Consider the following 22,061-nt stretch of genomic DNA (forward strand, 5'->3'; position numbering starts at 1 on the left):
GTGGCGCCAAAGGCCGTCCACGCCGGCCGGCGGAGCGCCAACCACTCCGGTGCGGGCCTAGCCCCTCAATGTTAGGGCTTGGCCCCTAAAGGTGCGGAGATGTCCGCACCTTTGGGGCGGCCTGACGCCGGAGTGGTTCACGCCACTCCAACACGCCGGCAACCCCGCACCGCCGGGTAGGGGAGGATCCCGGCCATGATACCTTGTGCCCATCGACCTTTACCGTCGTCGCGCGGTTGCCAGTTTGTGCGGCCGGGACTGGTCGATCGTGATGGAGGCGAGCTGTAGCTGGTGTTGGAAGGCCCATGGCTGGTCGGCTGTGGTTACAGGCGATGAGCGGCCCGATGAGGTGCCCGACGAGCAGGGGTCCTGAGGTGGGGAAGATGGCAGCGCCCATGGGGCACACGTGTCCTGAGGCAAGCAAGATGGCGGCGCCCACGGGCTGCATGTACGTTGCGGGGGTGAAAATGGTGGCGTCCACGGGACACACATGGGGGGGGTGTAGGAACATTCGGCCTGGCTACTGCGGCGATCGACCAGGCCTGGCACACCACAGCGAAATGTCCTTTCTTCCAGCTGGCCTTGCAGAGTGCGCTTCGCACCGGGCAGCGCTGCCAGGGATGCTTTGTCTGTCTGCAGAAGTAGCACTTAGGTCCCCCGGGGTTGGCTGGCTGCCGCGTGGCGCAGGCCTGGGATTGGCTGGGGGCGGTCGCTGGTGGAGTGAACGATGGGGAGGTCGCTGGTGGGGTCCACGATGGGGTGTTCGCTGGTGGGGTCCACGATGTCCAGGAGGGGGCGACGTGTGGTCGGGGGCGTACGCTTGTACATTACGGGAGGCGATGGTTAGTGAGATTGCGTGTTTCTTGGTCGCAGCGAGGTCAAGGGTAGCCCCTTCTAAGAGGCGCTGGCGGATGTACGCTGACCCTATGCCCGTAATGAAAACGTCCCTGATTAGGAATTCAGAATGTTCAACCGTCGAAACAGCCTGGCAATCGCAGTCCCTCGCCAGAGCGTGCAGGGCATTCCAGAAATCTTCCAAAGACTCACCGGGGAGTTGTTGTCTCGTGGCCAGGAGGTGCCTGGCGTAGAGTTTGCTGGTCTGCTGGGTGTAGTTCTCTTTCAGTAGCCTCTTTCATGGCCTCAGAGGAGGGGGGGGGGGGGAAGGAAGGTGGAGAAAGTACAAAAGAGGGGGGGGGGAAGGAAGGTGGAGAAAGTACAAAAGAAGAGGAGGGAGGGGATAACCCTCCCTAAAAATAAAAGCGAAGCACCTCTGAAGCCAACGAGGGCGGGGGGAGGGAGAGTATGCAAATGGGGGGGGGGGGGGGGGGGGGGGGGGGTGACCATAGACCGATCCAGAGGGCAGAGAAATGTACATAGGGTCAATTAAAGGAAAGATAGCATAAACCTTTCTGTACAATAAAGTTAATTAAAAAGAAACGGTATAGAGGTGCCCACACTCTGGATTCTTGTAAATCATGACAAGAGGTTTATTAAGGCTATTGCTCTTAGAATCAAGATGGTGATCTGCTCAAACCCCACACAAACATTCTGCTGACTTCACTACACATCTCGGTGATGTAGAACCAACAGGAATTTATTCTCTGATACATAACACTAACATAAAGCATCTGAACTTTTAATGTTTTAAAAACTAGTTAGGTAAGGCAACATAATCTGCATTTGTCCCACCCAGGTACAATAACGTGTACATAACTTTTTCAGTGTAGTAAAATAATCCCACCAACCTTTAAAAGACCACAGACATTAAGACAATGAAATTAATATTACAATAAAAAAACTATTATATATTAAGGAACACCTTAAAGAATGGTACAAAGGCAAAGTGGTTTCAGGAGTGAATTCCAGAGCTTGTGGTTTAGGCAGCTGATTGATTGATTTATTGTCACATGTACCAAAATACAGTGAAAAGTATTTTTCTGCGGCCAAAGGAACAAAAACATTACGTCCACAGTAAACAGAAAGAATAATCAACAAAGTACATTGACAAATAATGATTGGGTACAGTGCGGAACAAGGACCAAATATAGCAAATACATGAGCAAGAGCAGTATAGGGCATCGTGAATAGTGTTCTTACAGGGAACAGATCAGTCCGAGGGGGAGTCGTTGAGGAGTCTTGTAGCTGTGGGGAAGAAGCTGTTCCTCTGTCTTGATGTGCCCGTCTTCAGACTTCTGTGTCTTCTGCCCGAGGGAAGGGTCTGGAAGAGGGCAAAACCTGGGTGAGAGGGGTCTCTGACAATGCTCTCTGCCTTCCTGAGGCAGCGGAAGGTGTTGACAGAATCAATGGGAGGGTGGCAAGCTTGTGTGATGCATTGGGCTGAATTCACCACACTCTGCAGTTTCTTGCGATCTTGGACCGAGCAGTTGCCATACCAGGCTGTGATGCAGCTGGATAGGATGCTCTCTATGGCACATCAGTAGACGTTTGGGAGAGTCGATGCAAACATGCAGAAGGAAGTAGGGACACATTGTTGGGCTTTCTTGACTGTTGCATCAACGTGAGTGGACCATCTGTTGGTGATGGTGATCCCCAGGAACCTAAATCTATCGACCATCTCCACTTCGGAGCCATTGCTGTAGATGGGAGGGGAGGGTGGGTGTTCCTGAAGATTCCTTGGTTTTACCGTCATTTAGAGAGGTTGTTTTCAGTATACCATGCAACCAAGTGATCTATCTCCCTTCTGTAGTCTGATTCGTTGTTGTTTGAGATACGACCCACCATAGTCGTATCATCCGCAAACCTGTAGATCGAATTGGAGTTGAATCTCGCCACACAAGTCGTGTGTGTGTACAGGGAGTACAGTAGAAAACTGAGCACACAACCTTGCGGGGCCCTGGTGTTGAGGACTATTGTGGATGAGGTGCTGTTGCCTATCCTGACAGATTGCAATCTGTTGATGAGGAAGTCAAGGATCCAACTGCACAGGGAGGGGTCAAGTCCAAGATTTTAGAGTTTGGTTATTGGTCTTGTTGGGATAATGGTGTTGAAGACGGAGCTGGAGTCTATGAACAGCAGTCTGACGTAGGTGTCCTTGTTGTCGAGGTGTTCGAGTGTTGATTGTAGGGCCAGGGGGATAGCATCTGCTGTGGACTGGTTGCGGCGATAGGCCAACTGCAATGGATCGAGACTGTCTGGGAGGCTGGCGTTGATCCGTCTCATGACTAGCCGCTCAAAGTCTTTCATGATAACTGATATCAGGGCCACCGGTCGGTAGTCGTTGAGGCACGCTACCTTGTTCTTCTTTGATACTGGGATTATGGTGGTCTTCTTGAAGGAGGTGGGAACCTCGGAGCGGAGAAGTGAGGTGTTGAAGGTGCCTGAATACACTCGGTAGCTGATCTGCGCAGGCTCTGAGTGCTCGTCCAGGGACCCCGTCAGGGCTCGTCACTTTCCGTGGGTTCACTTTCAAAAAGGCAGCTCTTACCTCTGAGGCTGTAACAGTTCGAATAGGTGTGTCCAGGGCTGTTGGGGCGGGTGGCACTGATGTATTGGCTGTCTGTTCAAAGCGGGCATAGAACTTGTTCAGTTCATCGGGGACGGTTGCTCCAGCCCCAAAGGTTCTGCCTGGCCTTGTTTTGTAGCTACAATCTTGTGTAAGCCCTGCCATAGATGTCATGGGTTTGTGTCATTGGCCTGCGGGTCTAGTTTGATCCGGTGTTGTCTTTTGGCGTCCCTGATGGCTTTACGTATGGCGTAGCTGGATTTCTTATATATGTCCGGCTCGGCAGACTTGAACGGCACAGTCCCCAAAGGTGGAACAGTTATATTTGGGGATTACGCAGGAAGCCAGAATTAGAGGAGTGCAGAGATCTCCGAGGTTCATAGGACTGGGAGTGGTTAGAGAGGAAGCTTGGGGAAGTTGATGGCGCAGGGGTAATGACTCTGGACTAAAACAAAGAAGCCCAGGCACCTGATTAACATTTTCCCCAAGCAGCTCGTGGAACTTAAAATAATTAATTAATAAAAATCCAGAATTGAAAGTTAGTCTCCATAAAAGTCAGAAAGACCGAGGAACTGATCATCGACTTCAGGAAGCGTAGCACTACACACACTCCCGTCTGCATGAATGGCTCCGAAGTAGAGATGGTCGATAGCTTTAAGTTCCTGTGGGTCACCATCACCAACAGCCGCAGGTCCGACCTCCCGCCGGGTGGTACCAGGTTGGAACCATGCCGGCGGGAGTTCGGCCAGTCGACCACGGAGAATTGCCAAGGGGCCTCTTTCAGCGGCCCCCGACCGGCGGCGTGGCGACCGCGCGGGCGTGATTGGCGGCAATTCTCTGGTCACCGGAGAATCGCGTCCCGGCAACAGTGAGGCGTGGCGGGAATTTCCCGCGTCCCCGCCGATTCTCCGACCCGCCCCTTATGTGTGAAAGTTCAGGTAACTGCAGGTTAGGGACTTTGCACGAAAGGTCTGGAGAGGGTTCGCTAGGTTGCCGGGATACACCCTGCTGCAGCAACTGCTGCTTCCGGATGTGGAAGGAGAGGGAAGAATTGGGGATATATACAAGTGGCTGGGGGTGCAGGAAGGTGAGCGGGTGATGAAGATCAAGGAGAAATGGAAAGTGGAGTTGGGAGGGGAGATCAATTGGAGAGTATGGAGTGAGGCACTGCGTAGGGTAAATGGGACATCCTCTTGTGCAAGGATGAGCCTGATATAGTTTAAGGTGGTGCTCAGGGTGCACATGACTCAGGCGAGAATGAGTGGGTTCTTTCAGGGGGTAGCAGATGAGTGTGAGAGGTGTGGGCAGGAGCCAGCGAATCACGCGCACATGTTTTGGGGTTGCGAAAAATTGGGAAGATTCTGGGTGGGAGTGTTTGTGGTCTTAGTCAGGATAGTGGATGAGAAGGTAGACCCTGACCCTTTGGTGACAATATTTGGGTTTTTCAGAGAAGCCGGTGCTCATGGAGAGGAGGAAGGCCGATGTCTTGGCCTTCGCCTCTCTGATTGCCCGGCGACTAATTTTGCTGGAATGGTGGTCGGCATCACTACCGGGGGTAGCGGCTTGGTTGGGTGATCTGTACGACTTCCTGCAATTAGAGAAGATAAAGTATGAGTTAAGGGGCGCTTCAGGGGTTTGAGGAAAGGTGGGGGATGTTCGTGACCGTGCTTGAGGAGCCGTTCATAACCTGGTTTGATACATGTTCGTAATATGATGCATTTAAAAGAAACAAAATGATGTGTGAATGGGACTTGGTACGAATTAGGAAGTAGATAACAGCTTTGCATAGGCTGAAGTCTATAGAGTGTTGATCATGGGAGGCCAGTTGGAGAGCATTGAAATAGTTGAATTTAAAGGCATGGATAAACTTTTCAGCTAGTTTGAGACAGAAGCAGAGAAATTACCTGCACATCTTCAAGCAGGCAAGTGGTTATAAGCACCTTAATAACTGATAATAACAAGATTGTTGTTAATTGATAAAATGTCCTTCTTCGTAATGGGAAGTCTCCCTATAGTTTTAATGGAAGACTGAAACGCATAGATTATTTGCTTGGTGGATGAAATTGTTGGCCTGTGCTAGGACCCGAACCAATTAGAAAAGATGTGGATTAAACATACTTTCCCACTTGCATGTGGGGTGATCCATCAGGAAATATGAAATTATACTTTACGGGCCCAGATCTTCCATTATCCGATGGTCGTGCCCCAGAAGTACTCTGGAAGATGCGCTGAGGGACGCCATACATACAGCACGGTAGCACAATTATTAGCACTGCTGCCTCACAGTGCAGGGGACCCAGGTTCGATTCTGGCCTTAGGTCTTCTGTGTGAGGTTTTCATGTTCTCCCCATGGGTCTCCTCCGGGTTTTTTGGTTTCCTCGCACAGTCCCAAGTATGTGCAGGTTCGGTTGATTGGCAATGCTAAAAAATTCCCCTTAGTGTCCAAAAGATGTATAGGTTAGGTGGAGTTTTGGGGATAGGATGGGCGAGTGGGCCTAGGTAGGGAGATCTTTCGGAGGATCGGTGCAGACTTAATGGGCCAAATGGCCACCTGCACTATAGAGATTCTATGGAAGCCTCCAAAAAAGTCTCCAGCTCTGAATTAGAGTTAGAGTCAGAGACTTCGGATGGTTCCAGCTCACTTATCTGGATAGTTACCCAGGAAATGTTAGGAAAAAAAACATGTCGAACTCCCACCTATCTATTCAACTGACTCACTCGACTCCCCACTGAACCCTCCCCACCCGACCTCCCTCTGACCATCCTATTTCCCCAAGACACTCTGACTCTCCCTGCCCCTCCAGACCATCCAACTCCCCACCAATCCTCGTGAAAAGGGATGTGTGTCTTGGCTTCCCCGACGATACTGCCCTAAGAGGATGAACTCCCAGAACTGAAACGCTCCACAATCTGAAAAGACCCAAGTTGACAGTCTGGGCCAGAAACGCAGAGCTCCAATGTATGTGTAAAAAAAAAATGAGCAGCTTGGTATTCCAATGTTCGACCCTTTATGTTATAATCGCTGGGCCATAACTTCCACCTAGCAGTGTGATGTCATGACCAGCTGGAATGACATGAGTTTAAAGCACACTGAACTGATCTGCAAATGTTTGTTCAAACCTCCGCTAGCTGGATCTGCTTGGTGCCTTCAGCGAAAGAGTCCCGCAGGTCACAGTGCAGTACAGACCAGTGAACTCAGGGAGACAACGCTCCCTGCTTTACTGCATTGGCTGCTGTAAAGCAGGTAGGTTTAAAGGCTCCTGGGAGAAGGCAAGGGATTTTGCCAGTCCAGCCAACCTGCAAAGTCTTGTTCACTAATATCTGGGGACAGGTCAAAATTGGGAGCACTGTCTTATAGGCTAGTCAAACAACAGTTTGACATAGTCATACTTGTAGAATCATGCATTTTGGTCAATGTCACAGACTTCTGCGTCACCATTCCTCGAGGAGTGAGAGGGAGTGGCCCTGGGAGCCTCAACTATGATATCAGACCCCATGAGGTCTCATGGTATCAGGTCAAATATAGACAAGTATACCTCCTGCTAATTACCATTTACTCTCCTCCTTCATCCAGTGAATTAATACTCCACCATGTTGAATGTCTGCTGCTGCTACTATTTCATACGTGACTCTATAGCACTGCCACTGAACAAGCTGGCTGAGTCACAAAGTACAGGGCTTGTTGCAGGTGATGAGAGAAGCAATATGAGGGAAAAACAATAACTGGAGAAGGAAGCTCCACGAACATCCCCATCCTCATTAATGGGGCAGCTCAGCACAGGAATGTAAAAGACAATGCTGAAGTATTTGCGGCCATGGGCGGAATTTTCCCAAGCCCCTGCTGGCGGGTTTGATGGTGATGTAGTGCAGAGTATGGCGCCAGAATTTGGTTTCACTGCTGTGAATATCCCACTGGATCTTCCACTGGTGCCCGCCATGGCAGGTCAGAAAACCTGCTGGTCGCTTGCATGAAATTAATGGGATGAAAATGAATGCCTGTCTGTAATCTTGCGGCCACGCTTGATTCTCCACGAAACCACTGGTAAAACGGCAAGAAACATACATGGAACAATGTTGGGACTCACATGAACAATGCCTGGGGCTGCCTCCAGCATTCGGGATAGAGGCCATCTGCAATCCTGGACCCTGGAGCTCCACAGCCGTGGTTCGGGGTAACTGCAGGTGGACCTTCCAGATTCGGTGTCCTGGAGGGGGTCCATCAACCGGCCTCAGAATGTTCCTGGAGAGCCATCTTCTTTTCCAGAAGGTTCACATTCTTTCTTCAATAGTTGATCAGTGATGTTGGGCACCTTTTCAATATGACGCCCAGAAAAGTCGGCGGACCACGTGATACCAGGCCTGCCCCATCACGGAATACGGCACAAAGCACTCGGTTGCATAATTATTGTGGCTGAGGCCAGACGACTTCCCATTTGGTGCCTGCGGATGGAAACACTCCAGAGTCCTACCCCACCTCACCACAGCACTTTGCCTCAGAATGGTAGAGTTCCTCCCCATATTTCAGTTAGAAGGGTGAGCAACTGGTCAAACTCAGCCTCACCCTGCAGTCTCCAATACCACGGAAGCCAGTGTATAGCCAATTTGATTTGTAATACGTAACAGAGTAAAACATTTTTATGTTTAGCTAGTGTAACACCCAAAATCTGACCATATGCCTTTTTAAGTTTATTTTAAGCAAAATCATGTATGTATACAGACTTACTGATATTTGCTGATTGTTCTTTCTTTCCCCAGGAATGTTTATAAGGATTATCGTTTTCTGGAACTTGCTTGTGACTCTCAGGGGGAGATAGATAGTTGGAAGGCATCATTTCTTCGAGCTGGTGTTTATCCGGATAAATCCACCGTAAGTTGCATATTTTAAAAAATACTGATATGGTTTGAACCAGGGGTGGGCAAACTACGGCCCGCGGGCCGCATGCGGCCCGCTAAAGGTATTTCTGCGGCCCGCCAAGTCATTACAAAAAAAAAAAAAAAAAATTAAAAAAATTTTTTTTTTTTTTTTTTTTTTTTAAGGTTAATGGGGGCGGGCTGTTGGGTTACTTACTGGTATAGGGTGGATACATTGACTTGAGTAGGGTGATCATTGCTCGGCACAACGTCGAGGGCCGAAGGGCCTGTTCTGTGCTGTACTGTTCTATGTTCTATATGAGGCGCCCAGAATCATAACCGGGTGAAGTAATTATTTTACTTAATATACTATGCGGCCCTTTGTGAATTGTGAATTTTTGAATGTGGCCCTTGCACGGAAAAGTTTGCCCACCCCTGGTTTGAACCTTAATTCCAAAAAGATGGCATTAGAGTGGGACAGTCAAATAGGAGAAGTTAGGCTAATAAAAGTTCTGCCATTGTTGTCACTTCTGGTATTTCCCTTACGAATGTACACATTACAAGTGGGAAAGTAGGGCAGCACGATGACGCAGTGGTTGGCACTGCTGCCTCACTGCGCCGAGGTCCCATGGTTCGATCCCGGCTCTGGGTCACTGTCCTTGTGGAGTTTGCACATTCTCCCCGTGTTTGCGTGGGTTTCGCCCCCACAACCCAAAGACGTGCAGGTTAGGTGGATTGGCCACGCTAAAATTGCCCCTTAATTGGAAAAAAATAATTGAATCCTCTAAATTTAAAAAAAACAAGTGGGAAAGTGAGATGGTGAGTTATTTTGATTGACAGTATCACTGTTTACTTTTGATTGTCATTAAGAAGTAGAAAATACTACAGACAAAAATGACCTCTGTAAAATTTCAGACTATTTATTTAGTGGTGCTTGAGGAATGTCTGAATGTATCTCACTTACGAACAAAATATTAATGTTATTTGTTAATGTTTTCTTATATAGAGCCTATAAAACTTTTTTAATTCTGTAAAGCACTTCACCTGTGTTTTACATCTGTTTGTAGTTATCAACGTCGCATTTTAACAGTGATCTTTAGAGAATGATATGCTGTCAGGGGAACACCAAATGTTATCATGGCACATACACACGCGCCCAACCAGGTGCCATGGACTACATGGTTGCCCATGGCAGTGCACGCCCCGGTCAAGCATGTCCCCCACCCCGGCCCGTCGGTGCCCCATTTGAGGACACTGCCCTCACTGGGGCTTGCCATGGGTGGGGCCCTGGGTCCCTCCCCCCCGATGGGTGCCGCCGGGGAGGGGGGGCAGCACCCACCCATACCGCCGTGAAGCCTGTGGTGGCCCAGCGCCCGGGGTGGCTGCCCATCAACACGGCCACCGTAATGGAATCCTTTGCGTGGGCAGCACTCTGTCATGGTGTGGGGGTCCCCTGGCCGCTCGGCCTGTCATCACCCCCCCCTTCCCCAACCCTCCCCTGACCCTGGAGCCCACGGTCCCCCCACGCCAACCCCTACCTCCCGCCACCGCGGCAGCCAGCACTCCGGCTTCACAAATTTCTATGCATGGTTAGAACCACAACGTTGGGACTTTGGCCCTTACGGGCCGCAGAATCGCTGCGGCTCCGGAGAATCGGTTATTGGGGCACCTCACACGATTCTCCGGGCTGCGCGATGGGCGCTGCAAATTGGAAACTGGCGCCAACCAGCGTCAAGGCCGATTCCGGCGTCGGAGCTGATTCTCTGGCCGATCGCATTTCTCGATTTCGGAGCGGACCTTCAGAGAATCCAGACCATGGTATATTGTGTGTAGTTATAATTTGCAAATGTCACGAGCTGCTATAGAACTATTTTACTGGTTTGTGTGTTATTTGTCAAAAAGGTTAAAGCCATAAAATAATCGTTTGATCATAGTTTGTCCTATAGTTTGAATTGCACTGTAACTCCACAAATATTTTTAGAAAATGGATTGACATCCATACTCTGATATTAATGCTGAATGATTGGCCACTTATATTGCTTGACATTTGTACCCTTTCATGGGTTTAATTTAAACATTTCTGTTGGAATGATTTTGACATAATTTCATTTTGAGTTGTTTTCCCTTTGGAGATTGTTCTGAAATTTGTATATTTTATCATATTTTCAGTATTCTTAAAAAGGCCCTTTCGTTCTTAAAACTCATGCCCCGTTTTTGCGTTTTAAACAAGCTAATGTGCCATGCTCACCAATGGCTTGTATAAAGAATTAGTGAGGTAATGTCAAATACAAATACTGCCAACTTTCTTTTAGGCATTGGGAAATTATAGCACATCTCTCATTTTCCAATTGAGAAAATATGTTTTAGAGAAATAATTTTGTCTTAATATTTCAAAAGTTTATTTGCAGCATATTTTCTCCATTTTGTTTGTAAGCTGCATTGATTGTCCACCTGAAGTTTAGCTTCTGAATTTGGAATCATAATCTCCTTTATTCTGCTTTCATTTAAAATGTATAAACCATAATGATCAACCATGACAATTTTATTTCATTATACTGAGGGAAGAATGTCTCTGGTTATTGTGCAGCATCGCCATAAGTGTATTTATAAAGGTTTCCTATGGCCAGCGTTTCTAAAAAATCATAAATATGTTTGCTTCACTTAAGAATTCATTAAAGGAAATCTTCTTGAATGCATATTGTAGCCAAGGAACTCTCTTCCCTGAGAGGGCAGAATATTTTGGACGACAGGGCGCTCCCCCACTCGTGCCACTCTAAAAGTAGCGTGGACACGTCCTCCTTTCTCCCAACTACCTCGCAGTCACTTAACGCTCCAGGAAACATTAATTGGCTGGAGATGGGACTTTGGAATGAAGTCCCGCCTCAGTGAACTGCCAGCCAATCAGAATGGCCAGCAGCCTGTAACCGCAGCAGTGCCAATAGGAGCAGTGAGCAAGACTGGAACAACATGCAGTCCTCAGACAAGTCCGAGGGTAGAATGTTGTGACTAAGTACCGTAGCGGGCAGCTCCAGTGGCACTTGCTGCCAACCAGAATAGCGGGATCCCGTGCTAATTCTGAGCTTGGAACCTTATTAATTATGCACAGGAGAGTGGGAGCACTTAGCGGGTGGCAGCGGGCTTGTCCATGTGCCATCAGCTGATGGGTTTGGAGGTCCCGCCGCCATATTTAAACCGCAATCAGTACACTCGTATCAGTCTCTCCAGTCTTCACCAGATCGTGCAGAATGTCAGCAACCCGGGGGGGAAAGGCTAACAGCCTCAAGAGGTTTGTTCCTGGATTCAGGGACCCCCCCCTCCAAGCTCATCATGAAGCACCCATGCCCCACTTCGAGATCTACCCTTACCTCTAGAGTCTTCACCCATCCCCTTCCAGTAAATGATGCGGTATCCCTTTGACCCCCCCTTACAATGAGCTTTTCATGCAGGCTTGTCGGGTTCCGGCTTTCCTTCCCTGTCTTCACTCCATTCTATTGTTTGCCTTCTTCATCCACACTGGGCTAAATCGCTGACTTTTAAAGCAGGCCAACAGCACGGTTCAATTCCCGTAACAGCCTTCCCGAACAGGCGCCGGAATGTGGCGGCTAGGGGCTTTTCACAGTAACTTCACTGAAGCCTATTTGTGACAATAAGCGTTTTTCATTTTCATTTCCTTGTCCCTCTGTCTGCCATTATGGGTCTCACTGTAAAATTGTGGGTAGGTTAGGGGTGGGCTGTGGGCAGTTCATCCCGGGAATTTTACAGGCTTCTAACTTAGTGAACTGCATTTGCTGCTCACCGTATAATAATAATCTTTATTGTCACGAGTATACCTTCATTAACTCTGCAATGAGGTTACTGTGAAAATCCCTGAGTCGCCACATTCCGGCGCCTGTTCGGATACATTGAGGGAGAATTCAGAATGTCCAAATTACCTAACAGCACGTCTTTCGGGATCTGTGTGAGGAAACCGGAGCACCCGGAGGAAACCCACGCAGTCACAGGAGGAACATGCAGACTCCGCACAGACAGTGATCCAAGCCGGGAATCGAACCTGGGACCCTGGTGCTGTGGAGCAACAGTGATAACCAGTGTGCTGCCGTGCTGCCCAGTATGATCTTGTCTATACCAGGGAACCCAAAGACAAAGCAGATAATCAATTCAGTTGGTAAGCATGACTCTTGAGCTCACGGTTGTCTGCCACTTGAATCCTTCACCCCTTTCTGACCTCTATGCTCTTGACCTCTTACACTGTTCCAAAGAAACAAGCTTAAAGAAGAGCAACTCATTTTTCTATTTATAGTACTCTGGCATTAACTTTGAGTTTAACAACTTACTATCGTAACCATTGCTTCCATTTTCTCTTGGGCAGCAAGTGCTGGTAACCAAGGCAAGCTGCCCGAGAGCCATTGGGATTGGAGGAAATTTGGGATGATGCTTGGGCTGGGGAACTCAGCTAGCGAGTTGGTCCATATCCAAGGGTCTGCCCAGTTTCCTTCCGCCACATTCCTGGGTTACAGAGGCCTTTTCCTCTTTGCCAGATTTTTCATGCTTCCCTCCCTTCTGCTATTTGCATGTACACAATCTGGATTTATCTTTCTTTTGTTTCTCTATTTGTCCCATTGCTAATCACTTTTGCCTTGCACTATCATTCTTTTTGCCATTTAATCACTCGCGCACCCCCCATGTATTAGTCAAGACGCTCCTTAAATGCCATTATCGTCCCTGCTTCCACCACCTCCTCCGGCAGTGAGTTCCAGGCACCCACTACCCTCTGTGCAAAAAATCTCCCTTGCACATCTCCTCTGAACTTTGCCACCTGCACCTTAAACCTATTACCCTTTGTAATTGACTCTTCCACCCTGAGAAAAAGCTTCTGACTATCCATTCCATCCATGCCCCTCATAATTTTGTAGACTTCCATCAGGTCACCCCTCGTCATTCCAGTGAGAACAAACTGAGTTTATCCAAACTCTCCTCATAGCTAATGCCCTTCATGCCAGGCAACATCATGGTAAACGTCTTCTGTACCCTCTCCAAAGCCTCCACATCCTTCTGATAGTGTGGCATCTAGAATTGAACACTATATTCCAAGTCGGCCTAAGATTCTATACAGCTGCAGCATGATTTGCCAATTTTTATACTCAATGCCCCATCCGATGAAGGCAAGAATGCCATATGACTTCTTGACTACCTTCTCCACCTACTTTGCCACTTTCAGTGACCTGTGGACCTGTACGCCCAGATCCCTCTGCCTGTCAACACTTTTAAAGGTTCTGCCACTCACTGTATATTTTCCACCTGTATTCGACCTTCCAAAATGCATTACCTCACATTTGTCCGGATTAAATTCCATCTACCATCTCTCCGCCTAAGTCTCTAACCGATCTATGTCCTGCTGTATCTTCTGACAGTTCTCATGGCAATCCACAATTCCACCAACCTTTGTATCATCTGCAAACTTACTAATCAGATCAGTTACATTGTCCTCCAAATCATTTACATACACTACAAACAACAAAGGTCCCAGCACTGATCCATGTGGAACACCACCAATCACAGCCCTCCATTCAGAAAAGTACCCTTCCATTGCTCTGTCTTCTATGACAGAGCTAGTTCTGTATCCATCTTGCCAGTTCACCTCTGATCACGTGTGACTTCACCTTCTATACCAGCCTGCCATGAGGGACCTTGTCAAAGGCCTTACTGAAGTCCAAGTAAACAGCATCCACTGCCCTACCTTCATCAAATATCTTTGTCACTTGCTCGAAAAACTCGAACAAGTTAGTGAGACAGAACCTCCCCATCACAAAACCATGCTGCCTCTCGCTAATAGGCCCACTTGCTTCCAAATGGGAGTAAATCCTGTCTCGAAGAATCCTCCCCAATAATTTCCCCACTACTGATGTAAGGCTCACCAGCCTGGTAATTTCCTGGATTATCCTTGCCACCCTTCTTAAACAAATGAACACCATTAGCTACTCTCCAGTCCTCTGGGACCTCACCTGTAGCCAGTGAGGATACAAAGATTTCTAGAATCCTAGAAACCCCACAGCACAGAAAGAGGTCCTTTGAAAGGCCATCCTATCTAGGCCCAATCCCCCACCCTGTAACCTATCCCCAAGGGGCAATTTAGCCTGTCAAATCCACCTAACCTGCACTCTTTGGACTGTGGGAGGAAACCGGAGCACTCGGAGGAAACCCACGCAGACACGGGGAGAATGTGCAGACTCCGCACAGACAGTGACCCAAGCGGGACTCGAACCTGGGACCCTGGCGCTGTGAAGCCATAGTGCTAACCACTGAACCAGACTATCTACACACCCTTCCTCAGACTCGTCATCCACCAAGTCCTTGGGCGGTATTCTCCGCTAAGGCCAAAAATCGCGGAGGCCGTCATGAACTCGACCGTGGTTCACGACGGCCTCGGGGCCTGCTCCCCGCACCTAATTCACCCCCACCCGGGGGGCTAGGAGCGGGCCCCCGTCGTTCCCGGCCTCGGCCGCCAGAAATTATGCCCGAACGGCGCTTCGCAGATGACATCAGCGCGCAGACGACGCGAACCCGCGCATGCGTGGTGCCGTCTTTCTCCACCGCCGCCAGGCAAGACATGGCGGCTTGATCTGGCCGGGCGGTGGAGGGAAAAGAGTGCGTACGTTTTGGACGCTGGCCTGACGATCGGTGGGCACCGATCGCGGGCCTGTCCCCTCCGGAGCACAGTCGCGGTGCTCCCTTCCAAATCGGGCCCCTAGATGCCCCAAACGGGCATCTGGCGCCCGCTTCACGAATGCAGCGACCAGGTGTGGTTGCTGCCGTGGTGAAACGGGCGTGAAGGGCCGGCCGCTCGGCCCATCGGGCTCGGAGAATCACCATTCGCCGTGAAAAACGGCGAGCGCCGATTTTTCCGAGGGGGGCGGGGGGGGGGGGGGGGGGCGGCGGGGAGAATCGCAGGGGCGCCGGGGGGGGGCGTAAAAAATGTCGGGAGGCCCTCCCGCGATTCTCCCAGGCCGCGTGGGGAGCGGAGATTTCCACCCCTTCTCTTTGGTGAATACTGATGCAAAGCAATCATTTAGAACTTTGCCCATTTCCTCTGACTCCATGCTTGGAATCCCTCTTCTGTCGTTGAGTGGGCCAACCCTTTCCCTGGCTACCCGCTTCATAGAATCACAGAATCTACAGTGCAGAAGGAGGCCATTCGGCCCATCGAGTCTGCACCGGCCACACACCTCCACCCTATCCCCGAAACCCAGTAACCCCTCCCAACCTTTTCAGACAATAGCATGGCCAATCTACCTAACCTGCACATCTTCGGACTGTGGGATGAAACCGGAGCACCCGGGGGAAACCCATGCAGACACGGGAGAACATGCAGACTCCGCACAGACAGTGACCCAAGCTGAGAATCGAACCTGGGACCCTGGAGTTGTGAAACAACTGTGCTAACCACTGTGCTACCGTGATAAGTCCCCCTCTTGCTCGTTATGTGCGTATATGTTTATTATAATATACTACACAGTGAAATTGCTCCAACTCTTAACTCCATGACATCCAGATAAGGTGTTGACCCCAGCCATCCACTACTTCAGTTGAAAATCATGGGCGGGATTCTCCGACACCCCACCGGCCGGAGAATCGCCGGGGGGGGGGTGAATGCCGGCCCCGGATTGTCCGGCGCCGGATTTTCGGCAGGGGCAGGAATCACATTGCGTCGGTCGGGGGCCGTTGGCAGTGGCCGCCCCCCCCGTTCCCGGCAATCCTCCACTCCGCGAGTGGCCGCCCATTTTCAGCTAGTCCTGCCGGTGTAAATCAAACAAGGTCCTTACCGGCGGGACCTGACTCTGCAGGCGGCCTGCGGAGTCCTCGGGGGGGGGGGGGGGGGGGGGGGCACACGCTGGCGCTCCTGCGCATGCGCCAACTCACGCCTGCCGACAGAGGCCCTTCGGCGCCAGTTGGTGCGGCGGCAAGCCCGCCGGCCTGGCCCCTGAAGGTGCGGAGGATTCCGCACCTTCCGGGCGATCCGACGCCGGAGTGGTTCATGCCATTCCTCGGCGCCGGGATGGCCCGCTCCGCCAGTTAGGGGAGAATCCCAGCCCATGTTGAACAAGCTTGGCAGTTGGTTTCAATGGGGAAACAATTTGTATTGCACCAGCACTGTCAGAGAAAAAAGCTATGAAAGATGTTACTGTTGTGCCAGACTTCAGTTTGCATGTGTTTTTGCTTTCTGCGCAGCCTGTGAATGAGGAGGCAGTGGGTACAGATAACTTTTCCATGGACCCTCAACTGGAGAGACAGGTGGAGACCATTCGCAACTTAGTGGAGTCATACATGTGTATCATTAACAAGACTATCCGAGACCTGTTGCCGAAGATAATTATGCACCTTATGATAAATAATGTGAGTTTTGCTATTACACAATCAAGCCAAGCAAGGTGGCTATATTAACCACTTTATACTACTTTTAGTTGACCTATTTTTAAAGCTTAGATATAGTAACTGTTACCTTTGCCATGCAAGCAAGAAAAAAAGCTTTCCTTCTAAATTGCAACAAAAATGGCTAACACATGTAGTATAACTTACTGAGGTATTTAGCTTGGGAGAAAGCCAGATCATTAACAATACCTAAAACATGCTTTTTGTCATGCTTCTATGACCTCTGATGTTTTTATTAGCCCAGTAAATCCCCAATCATTGGGGATAAAGATAGATGGCCAGTGGCATGTGTCAGCCAGTCATAGATCAGGGTAAGCATTTAATTATCTGATAGCTTGTGTCAAATTGATGCATAGAAACAAAGGAAAGTTCAGGACCAGAATGTACTCAGCAGTCCGTCTGGTTGATCCAAAATCGTTCATAGATTGTACATTGAAATATCATCTCAATGCATTTCCAGTTTTAAAAATGTGTACTTCTCTAAAATCTTTTTATGGAGTGAGTTATTTTGCTGTGAAACGTACTCCAAGAGTAGGAGAAGCAGATTCAATAGCATCTTTTGAGCAGGGAACTGGAGTGTCAGCTGTGGTTCATGGCTGATCTGCTGATCCGCATAACTCAAAATTTCAGGCTGGGCATCTTCTTCTGCACTTTCTCAAGAACTTTGAAATCTTTGCCATCTGCAGGGATCAAATTCCAAGTGTAGATGGAGCAAAGCTTTATGAAAGCCGAGTATAACTTTGTTTTCCAAGAGGAAAAAGACTTGCATTATATGGTTTTTTTCTGAAATTGAATGATACTTTGTGCCCTTTTTTAAAAATGTACGATGCAACTCATTGATTCAGCTTGATCTTCTGTGCAGTTCAAGAATATTATCCGCTCCAACGCATGTGAAAATAGTGAATAACGTGGAGTGACTTTTCAAATAAACCTGAACACAAAAGTTTTGAATTATTTTGTCCGCTGGATGACTATTGTTGAAATTGAGAATGCACCTTCAACATTCACTCCCTCAACCACGCAGCTGGGGTGGTGTGGGAGGCATTGAAAGCAGTCATCAGAGGCGAATGTATTCCGATTTGGGCCCATAGGAAGAGGGTTGAACGGCGGAGCTGGACAGGCTAGTAGGAGAAACCTTACATGTGGATAGGAGATATGTGGAGTCTCCAAATGAGGAGCTCCTGAAAGAGCGTCAGAGACTTGAAATGGATTTTGGGCTCCTTCCATAGGCAGGCGGTGGGACAGCTGAGGAGGGTTGAAGGGGCAGTCTATGAATGTGGGGAGAAAGCTAACAGGATGTTTCACAGCTTCACAATTGCTTCACAGCTCCAGGGTCCCAGGTTCGATTCCCGGTTTGGATCACTGTCTGTGCAGAGTCTGCACATTCTCCCCGTGTGTGCGTGGGTTTCTCCGGGTGCTCCGGTTTCTCCCACAGTCCAAAGATGTGCCGGTTAGGTGGATTGGCCATGCTAAATTGCACTTAGTGTTGGGTGGGGTTACTGGGTTATGTGGATAGGGTGGAGGTGTGGACCTTGGGTAGGGTGCTCTTTCCAAGAGCCGGTGCAGACTCGATGGGCCAAATGGCCTCCTTCTGCACTGTAAATTCTATGTCTATGTTGGCACATCAGCTGAGGAAGCAGGTGGCGGCGAGAGAAATAGGGAAAATTAAGGATGTGAGGGGGAAAGTAGTGAGGGATGCGGGGACAGCTAATGACGTGTCTCATGAATTCTATAGTCGTTTAAATGAGTCGGAACCCCCTGCGGGGGAGGAGGGAATGAACCAATTCCTGGCGAGGCTAGAGTTCCCGAAGGTAGATGAGGAGCTGGTAGAAGTCTAGGGGGACCCAATTGGGTCGGTGAAGTGATAGACGGTTTGGGGGCAATGCAATCAGGTAAGGTTCCGGGACCTGATGGATTCCCAGTGGAATTTTATAAAAAGTTTTCGGTGCTAGTGGACCGCTGTTAATGCATCCAAGGAATTGGGAGTGCTTCCCCCAACGCTATCACAGGCATGAATCTCTCTCATCCTGAAGCGATACAAGGACCCGGAGAGCTGTGGATCGTACAGACCAATTTCCCTTTTAAATGTAAATGCAAAATTACTGGCAAAGATCTTGGCCACCAGAATAGAGGACTGTGTCCTGGAGGTAATAGGGGAGGATCAGACGGGATTTGTGAAGGGCAGCCGTTCAATATTAGACAGCTTCTGAATGTTATAATGATGCCAGCTGAGGGGCGTGATGCTGAGGTGGTAGTAGCCATGGACATGGAGAAGGCTTTCGACTGGGTGGTGTGGACATACTTATGGGATATTTTAGGCAGGTTTGGTTTCAGGCAGGATTTGTGGACTGTTATAACAGGCCCCGGTGGCAAATGTGAGAACCAACCGAACCCAGTCAGAATATTTTAATCTCGGGAGAAGGACAAGGCAGGGATGCCCGCTCTCCCTATTAGTTTGCCCTGGCCATAGAGCCTTTAGCAATGGCCCTTAGAGCATCGAGTGCGTGGCGGGGGATAGTGAGGGGACGGGGGGGTGGAGCACAGGGTTTCTCTCTATACGGATGACTTGCTGCTTTATATTACAGACCCAGTGGGGGGGAGCGGTGGCCAAAATCATGGAGGTACTAGGAGAATTTAGGCAATTTTCAGGCTACAAGTTAAATACGGGAAAGAGCAAGATGTTTGTGATCCAGGAACAGGGGCAGGAAAGGAGGCTGAGGGAGTTACCTTTAAAGTGGTGGCGGGGAGTTTTAGATATTTAGGGATTCAAGTGGCTAAAGAGTAGGGGGCAGCTCCACAAGTTAAATCTGGGCAAAGCGGTCGACCAAATGAAAAGGCGATTTCCACAGGTGGGACATCTTCCCGCTGACGCTAGCGGGAAGGGTCCAGATGGTTAAGATGACAGTCCACCTTTTCTTTTCTCAATGCCTTCCGATTTTTGTCCCAACGGGTTTTTTTTAGAAAAATAAACGTGCCGATTACAGGTTTTGTGTGAGCGGGGAAAACAACGAGAGTAAAGAGGGCTCTCCTGGAGCGGGGTCGCGGAGAGGGAGGCCTGGCCCTCCCGAGCTTTATTAATTATTACTGGACGGCCAACATATTGATGGTCAGGAAGTGGGTAGTGGGGGAGGGGTTGGCCTGGGAGCGAGTGGAAGCGGCATCCTGCTAGGGTACGAGGTTGGAGGCTTTACTAATGGCGCTCCTGCTGTTCTCGCTGGCTCGATACTCGACAAGCCCTGTGGTGGTGGCAGCTCTAAAGATGTGGGGGCAGTAGAGGCAGCCCATGGGATTAGAGGGGGCATCAGTGTGGTCTCAATCACCGGTTTGTCCCGGGGAGGCTGGAAGGGGCTTCAGGAGGTGGCAGCAGGCAGGGATCGAGAGATTTGGGGATTTATTTATCCAGGAGGGCTTTTCGACCTTGAAGGCACTAGAGGCGGAGTTTGAGCTACCGGGCGGGAATGGGTTTCGATTCAGGTCCGGGACTTTTTACAAAGGCAGGTTCCAGGCTTTCCTCGCCTACCCCTGAGGGGACTACAGGATAAAGTGATGTCAAAAACTGGGGTTGGAGAGGGGAAGATTTCAGAGATATACAAGGAGTTGTTGGAGTGGGAAGGGGCCCCGATCAGGGAGGTGAAGCGGAAGTGGGAAGAGGAGCTGAGAAGAGCTGGAAATGGAAAAGTGGGAAAAAGCCTTGAAGAGAGTCAATTCATCCTCGTCCTGTGCCAGACTTGGCCTGATCCAGTTCAAAGTGGTCCACAGGGCCCACATGACAGTAGCCTGGATGAGCAGGTTCTTTGACGAGGTGGAGGACAGATGTGGGCAGTGTGGGGGTAGCCCAGCTAACCATGTACATATGTTCTGGGCATGTGCGAAGTTGAGGGGATTCTGGTAGGGATTTGCGGACGTTATGTCAGAAGTCCTGGAAGGGAGGGTAACTCCGAGTCCAGAACTGGCAATATTTGGGTTAACGGCTGATCCGGGGGAGGAGGGAGGCCGATGTCCTGGCCTTCCCCTCCCTGGTGGCCCGAGAGGGAATTTGCTGGGATGGAGGGACTCGGAGCCCCCGAAGTCAGGTGTGTGGGTCAGCGATATGGCAGGGTTTCTCAGTCTGGAGAAAATCAAGTTCACCTTGAGAGGATCAATTCAGGGGTTCTCTCAGAGATGGCAGCCATTCATCGGTTCTTCAAAGAAAATTGAATGTCAGCAGTAAGGAAGTTGGGGGGGGGGGGGCGCGGTGGGAAGAAAACAGGAGACGTGGCAGTGTTAGATACAGACAGTGAACTCAGTATACGGGCAATTAGGGAATAGGGCTGTGGTAGTAGGGGACATTGTTTTTTCGTTTTTTTACGTGTGTCGGACCACATGGTTGTTTAAGAAATGTTAATGTGTTAAACTGTGAAATTTACAAATTCTTCAATAAAATATTTTCTTAAAAAAGTGGTGGCATAGCCAGTGACACCCACATCCCATGAAAGAATTTTTAAAAAACACACATTCTTGCCTGCAAGCCACTATTAATTTGAATCATGCGCTGAGGTGCTCCCTCTTTAGAGTACTGGTATTGTTACTTCTTTAATATTCCAATTGTTAACTGACCGGCATTTTATCATTTAAACTCAGTGAAAACCTTTTAAGTCAAGCAAGTAGAGCATTTGAATCCAACTCTGTCATATATGGATAGCACTGTTGCTTCACAGCGCCAGGGTCCCAGGTTCGATTCCCGGCTTGGGTCACTGTCTCTGCGGAGTCTGCACATTCTCCCCGTGTCTGCGTGGGTTTCCTCCGGATGCTCCGGTTTCCTCCCACAAGTTCAGAAAGACATGCTATAGGTTATTTGGACATTCTGAATTCTCCCTCCGTATACCGAACAGGCGCCGGAATGTGGTGACTAGGGGCTTTTCACAGTAACTTTGTTGCAGTATTAATGTAAGCCTACTTGTGACAATAAAGATTATTATAAAGATTATTATATGGGTGGCTTATAAAATGTGGTTTCATGTAATATTTTGACTAAAAACTTCATGATAAAATGATTAAATATAATCGAAACTTATTTTTTTGAACATGAACCAACAGAATGCAAAATATTCTTTCATGGGATGTGCACAAGACAAGGCCAGCATTTGTTGCCAACCCCTATTTTCCCTTGAGAAGGTGGTGGTGAGCCATTTTTTTCAATCACTGTAATAAAATAGCAATGAAAATAGGAAACCTAAAAACACAGGTGGCAAGAGCATTCATGCACCAATTCTCAATTGTTTTTAACTCATTTATTGTCAATGTTGATTCCTTTCCTGCAGCAGCCTTGACAAAATACAAA

The 22,061-nt window shown here is 49.1% G+C and overlaps 1 protein-coding gene across 5 annotated transcripts in view; it reads left to right on the top strand.

Moving 5' to 3' along the window:
* The window catches only part of dnm3a (dynamin 3a), a 338,917-nt gene that overhangs the window by 269,583 nt on the left and 47,273 nt on the right, over window positions 1-22,061 (top strand). For all 5 annotated transcript variants that reach the window (XM_038794962.1, XM_038794965.1, XM_038794964.1 and 2 more), the window contains 2 exons: window positions 8,219-8,330; window positions 16,541-16,705. In XM_038794962.1, the coding sequence (XP_038650890.1) occupies window positions 8,219-8,330; window positions 16,541-16,705 (277 nt within the window). The remainder of the gene's footprint in view (window positions 1-8,218; window positions 8,331-16,540; window positions 16,706-22,061) is intronic.

Source organism: Scyliorhinus canicula, chromosome 4, assembly GCF_902713615.1.
Source record: "Scyliorhinus canicula chromosome 4, sScyCan1.1, whole genome shotgun sequence".
Taxonomy (NCBI): domain Eukaryota; kingdom Metazoa; phylum Chordata; class Chondrichthyes; order Carcharhiniformes; family Scyliorhinidae; genus Scyliorhinus; species Scyliorhinus canicula.